The sequence below is a fragment of the Lupinus angustifolius genome, chromosome LG08, assembly GCF_001865875.1.
Source record: "Lupinus angustifolius cultivar Tanjil chromosome LG08, LupAngTanjil_v1.0, whole genome shotgun sequence".
Lineage (NCBI taxonomy): Eukaryota > Viridiplantae > Streptophyta > Magnoliopsida > Fabales > Fabaceae > Lupinus > Lupinus angustifolius.
Window position 1 is genome coordinate 20,289,427 of NC_032016.1, and position 6,648 is coordinate 20,296,074.

The window sequence follows — 6,648 nt, forward strand, 5'->3', positions numbered from 1 at the left end:
TTGATAGATTATAGAAATTTATATAAATACGAAATTAGAAGTTATAAAAGTTAAAATAAGGAAATATAAAATGTTCTATGGGTAATTATTTTATATTTATTAGTATTAGTATAGATAAACATTAAATTAGAAGCTATAAAAGATAAAATAGGGAAACATAAAATATTATATGGATAGTTATTTTATGTTTTCCATTTATATATACTAGTACGTCGATCGGCACTCCATGTCGGTCATCCGCGTTCTTATTTTTTATATAGAATGTATCATTTCATATTATATTATTTAAGAAAACTATTATGTGATATATGTTGGAAGTTAAAATTGAAAGTAAATTGTTATGACTAAGTAATTTATCCATATTTCAAATTTAATGTCATAATCAATATAATTCACTTATCCATTGAAAAATCCACATCAATTTAGAAATGTGAGGTTTAAGAATTGATGTGTTAGTTAAAAGGGAATCATTAATTTACATTAAGAGAGATATAATATTTAGAAACATGAAAATAGAATTACTCCATGTAAGTTATTTTATATTTTCTCTTTATCTATTAGTATAGAAGATTAGTATAAATAAACATGAAATTAGGAATTATAAAAGATAAAGTATGGAAACATAAAATATTCCAAGGGTAGTTACTTTATGTTTTTCTAATTTCTATTAGTATTAGTATAGAAATTTAAATAAAATATTTCATGATAGTTATTTAATGTTTATTAATATTAGTATATATAAAGATGAAAGTAGAAGTTATAAAATAAAATTAGAAGTTATAAAATATGAAATTGGGAAACATAAACTACTTCATGTAAGTTATTTTGGATTTTGCCTTTATTAATAGTATAGATATAGATTAATAGTATAGATATATAAGTATAGATAAGTATAGATATATATAAGTATAGATTGTTAAAATAGAAGAAGAAAAATAATTTAACTAACTGTCAGAGTGTTTTTTATTAATAGAAAAAATACATATGCACTGACGATATAAGAATTTTATATCACATCAGTCTATCATTTACTATTTATTTTTAATTATAATTTGTTCTTTAAAAAAATTAATAGAAATCAATGGATGATATATTATATATATTATAATATTTTATTAATTCTATCTGTCAACTCCATTTTTTTAAACTTGTTTGAGTGTATAGTCTTTATATCTTACAAACATCCAATGTGATATTTGTAATTAATTATATAATTGGTATGTTTATAAGATGTTTGATAAAGAATAAATATTTTTTTATTTTTAAATTGGATAATGGATAGGTTCCAAAAAATAGATTGAAAAAGAATAAATATATTATTTTTTTTATAAATAAAATATCAATTTGATTTTTAAATATAACTATTTATATAATATTCTAATTTTTTTAACTCTATTTTGCTAACATCTATTTTATTTACTATTACTATAATATATTAATATTCATTATATTTTTTATTTAAAACTACAATGGAGATGGTAAAAATCGTCTTTGGTTTATTTTACATTTTTATGAATAATTTAAATTTTGGGAATCAAGACTCCAAAAGTAATTCCAATAAATATTAATTAGTGTGATTGGCATTTTTAAAATTCATATGAGTGTATTTTAGGTTCCAAAAGATAGTTTGAGAAATAATAAATAATTTCTTTGTATAAAAATAATAAATTTAATTTTAAAATACTTATATTTATATAATATCCTCAAAAATATCAATTATATTCTATTTTCACCATCTTTATTTAATATTGCTAATAACATATTCTATTATCACCTATTTTATTTATTAGTACTAATAACCTATTATTAATTACAACTTCCATTTAAATTTATAATGATGAAGATACAAATAGTATTTAGTTTATTTTCCATTTTTATTGGAAAATTTTGTTAGGTGTCAATGACCTAGGCACACCTAGAAGGTAGGTTGAATAGGTGTAGCGGTTATCAATTATCGCTTCTCGTACCAAAACCCAGTTTTGGAAACAGAATCAGGATGATCGTAGCACACAACAGAATCAGGATGATCGTAGCAGTTAATTGCACAGTTATTTATTAACAGATAAGCAGAGATACATCAACTATTTTTATGCAATATTAACAAGTATATGACAGAGTACAAGCATGCAAAATATTAGTTTCTATCTCGCATTAAAACAACAAGAAATGTAAAGAAGAATAAGAGAGAACAACGTGCATAGATGAATTTTTATTCTGGTTCGTTTGCGGTCCACTGCAAACTACATCCAGACCTTCCCTTTTGATCTTGTGAGATTTTCTTCTTCACTATGTTGAATACAAATATAATCACATACACCAATTCAATTTACAAAACTCAGGACGCTTCTTTCTTGAAATCCTAGAACATCTAATCATTGGTTTGACTCTACCTATCGCTTGAGAAAACCTTTCTCGACCATCCCCAACCAAGATTCTCGTTCTCAATTCAAGACCTCATAGTCTTGGTAAAGAATCATTCTATCTCTGTGGTGGTAAGAGACCAAGAGACCAATCTAATACACACAAAAATAGATTACAAAAGCAAGATACAATAAGCACAATAATGCTTGAAATATAACAATGAAAACCCTTAAGACTAACTCACTCACAATTCACTCAAGCCATCATACACATGTGAGTTAATAAAAAATATTAATCACAAAATATCTCTCTAAGAATCTTTATCTAAATCAAGAAAAGGATGAGATTAAGCAAATGAAAAACAGTATGCAAATAACAATGAATCAATCTTCAATATGACATCTTAATCTCTCTTCCTCACACATGCATTTCTCTCTGCAAAACAAAATGTAAAACACGAAAATATGTTCTCTAATCAATCCCACACAATAGTATGCAATGCTACACTTCTCTGGAAATTGCCTAAATATATACAAAATAGTTTTGACACTTTAAACCGTTGTAATCAGTTAAACAGTTAAAACAGAAAATAGTTGTAACATAAAAGAGACCTGATAATCGATTAACCAATATAACATGATTAAAACATAAACCAGCTATAACAGAAAAACTGATATAACAGAAAAACAATTGAGTTAATCGATTAAGCCACCACGTTAATCAATTAACCAGCATATTAAAACACATGATTCAAAAGGCAAACTACTTATATGTTATACTTAACTCATATACATGTTTTAACAATTATATTATGCATAATATGCTCATATAACATATATGATTAATGCATGAACATACAATTAACTAGATGATGTGTCTTATGAATGTGATATGACAATTATAAGGGTTTGAGAGACTTGCATTTAGATTCACCTCACATATACTCACTTACTAAGGCACATATCCCATACTACTTAGAATAATGACTCTATTCATATAACCTAGTCTAGATATGACCAATGAACTCTAGACATGTTGATTATTGAATCATCTTCAAGCTTTAATAAAATTTTGTCTTCATCAAAACATTACTGGTGCAATCCTTGACACTTTGCAATTTCAAATTTAATTTTTGAGAATCAATATCATAATAATTTTACATAAAAATTTAGGTTTAAAAGTTCATCGGCTGAAGCTGATTTTAGGTTTAAAAAATTCATAGGTTGAAGCTGCTTTTAAGTTTAAAAAAAAGTTTGAAAAAAATAAATATTTTTTTCATTTTCTTAAATAAAAATATTTATTTAATTTTCAAATACAACTATTTATGTATTGTCCTTAGAAATATCAATTATATTATATTATCGCCTAATTTATTTACTATTATTGATAACCTATTAATATATGTCACAAAATCGATTTTAAATTATGTTGATAGAGATACAAATCATCTTTAATATAATTTTTCATTTTTTTTGGGATTGTTTTAGGAATTAATGTAACAATAGCTTTAATAAAAACTAAAATTGATATCAGTTTTCATCTTTGAAATTACATGGAATGACAAAAAGTATATTTTAAGATTGCAAAAAAATTATTTTCTCAAGTTTATTTAGTGTTTTAGACATCTCATCATTTGAAGTTGATTTTAGGTTCAAAAAGAGTGAGACAAAATTAAATAATTTATCCATGTTATAAAAAAGTTGATTTGATTTTCAAATTAACTATTTATAATATCCTCCAAAATGTCAACTTTATTCTACTATCACCTACTTTATTTACCATTACTTATAAACAATTAATATTGACCAAATTTAAATTTTAGTGATGGACATTCAAAATATATTTGGTTTATATTCCATTTTCACTGGAAATTTTAAGGTCGTATGTTATGGCTATTTTCTATTTCTATTTTCAATTTGGTTTATTTTCCATCTTCATTGGAACATTTAATTTTCTGGAATCAATGTAGTAATATTGAGAAAAAATTGATATCAACATTTCTCATTGAAAAATATATTATACTTAGGGAGTATCAAGTATATTTTGAGATTCCAAAAACAATGTGTTTCAAGTTTATTTAAAAAAACTAGAAAATCATTTATATTTATTTAAAAAATATATTTTTAACTACTATTATATATAAAATATCCTAAAAAATATCAACTCCATGATCACCTAATTGTTTATTAACTATACTATGACTAATAACATATTCTTCTCCTTCACCAATTGAAGATAAAATTCTACAGATGAAAGATGATTCCTTACTTACTCACACAAATCACCTTTTTTGTTTTATTTTTCATTTTGAATGAAATGATACACATTTTTAGAATACAAGATATTCTCCCCAAAACATGGGGTATAGAAGCGGATAAGATTTATTCTTGTAAGAAACCCATTAAAAAGTTCATAAAAATCTATAAAAAATTAGTTTTGTTTTAAAAAATAATTTTCAACTTTTCAGTTGAAATAAAGCTTAGGCCGAGTTTATTTTTTATTAGTAAAAGCATAAGTTAAATATGTATAAAAGTTTTATGCTTCATTGCTTCATGATGTGAAAGAGATGTAATACCATTCTCCTTGCCTTATCAATAACTTATAGGATAGGTCACGGAAACCTTTAAGTTTAACTTTTAATCTCCAAATTTCCTATTGCGTAGCAAACAAGATTCAATGCTAGACAACTTAGAGTGTTATTAAATAGTCATCAGGTATTAACCATAGTCACATCATGTTAAAAAAGTTATAAACCTTACTGCTAATTATGCTAAGTTACCTAATAATGATACCTTTCATGATGGAAGCACGATAATAAAACAATACTATAGGAAAAAGAATACAAAGTAGGGTTAATGCTAATAGTACCATTAAAGAAATAAATAATGTAGGGAAGGAAGAAAAAGAGACTCTAGAACACTTTCATCTGTCTCATATCATGTTCCCTCATATAGCCCTTTGATGTGATCTTCAAATTTTATTTTTATCATTTTCTTTCACTTCAACTCTATATTCTCATCTCATACACCCAAAATAAAACTATCTTTCTTTGTTACTTGTTCCAAAAATGAAACTTTAAATGAATTAATCATTAATAAGGCATGTTCAGCAAAGGAAAAGATATTACAGAAGAATCGTCAAGATCCTCTGTTAGTGGTGATAGTGGTAATGACAATGATAAGAAACAACAACAATTACCGTTGAGCCGATATGAGTCTCAGAAGAAGAGGGATTGGAATACTTTTGGACAATACTTGAAGAATCAAAGGCCTCAGGTGGCACTATCACAATGCAACTACAACCAAGTTCTTGATTTCCTAAGGTACTTGGACCAATTTGGGAAGACAAAAGTGCATGTTCAAGGATGTTTGTATTTTGGTCAACCTGAGCCACAAGGTCCATGCACTTGTCCACTTAGACAAGCTTGGGGAAGCCTTGATGCACTCATTGGAAGGCTAAGAGCTGCATATGAAGAAAATGGAGGCTTGCTTGAGACAAATCCATTTGCTAGTGGTGCCATAAGAGTTTATCTACGCGAGGTGAAAGAGTCTCAAGCTAAGGCAAGAGGTATACCTTATAAGAAGAAAAAGAAGAAGAGGAGGAATACTATCAAGGCCAATGGGGACACCTCAAACTCAACTATGCAGTGAGCTTTTTGGCTTGTGTTCAGGATTTTTAAGGTATATTTTCTTAGTTACTATTATAGACTTTTTGCTACTATTTTCTGAAGTTGACATTGAAAAGAACAAGAGCCCTTTGCACTATATTAACATTTATGGTCAATTTTTATCTTACCTAGTGCATCTTATATTTCATTCCTAGGGAACCCTAGTCCATGGGACTCAAAACCCTTAATTGCATATATAACTGCTATAAATAGATTAACAACAGTATTTACTTCACATTGGTCTTATTTTGTTTTTACATTACATTGAAGGAGCACATAGTAGGTGTTGGACCAGACTACGACTGGGGAGTCTCCCTGGTGAAGAGTCATAAGTGAGACACCACGTCTTGAACCAAAACCTTAAGGCATTAGTTCCATGATTCTTTCATTCTTATAAACTCTTTCACTCCTCCCACATATCCAATGTGGAACTTCACACTTGAATAAACCCAACAATAGTTCCATTGACCTTTTCTTCTTATAAACTTTTTCACTCCTCCCCGCATATCTAATGTGAGACTTAACCCAACAATAGGAACTAGGGGAATGCCCTGTCATCCATTTTGTATTTGTACTTCTCGCATGCAAAGATCAGGTTTCTAAATTTCATCATTAACAAT

The 6,648-nt window shown here is 26.9% G+C and overlaps 1 protein-coding gene across 1 annotated transcript; it reads left to right on the forward strand.

Moving 5' to 3' along the window:
- Positions 5,458-6,107, forward strand: LOC109354145 (protein LIGHT-DEPENDENT SHORT HYPOCOTYLS 10-like). Its single transcript, XM_019596495.1, has one exon. It carries the CDS (start codon positions 5,463-5,465, stop codon positions 6,009-6,011), a length of 549 nt encoding a protein of 182 aa, XP_019452040.1. The 5' UTR covers positions 5,458-5,462; the 3' UTR covers positions 6,012-6,107.

What these genes read in the sequence shown, in the direction of transcription:
- LOC109354145 (XM_019596495.1), top strand. Translation starts at nt 5,463, where the DNA reads ATGTTCAGCAAAGGAAAAGATATTACAGAAGAATCGTCAAGATCCTCT.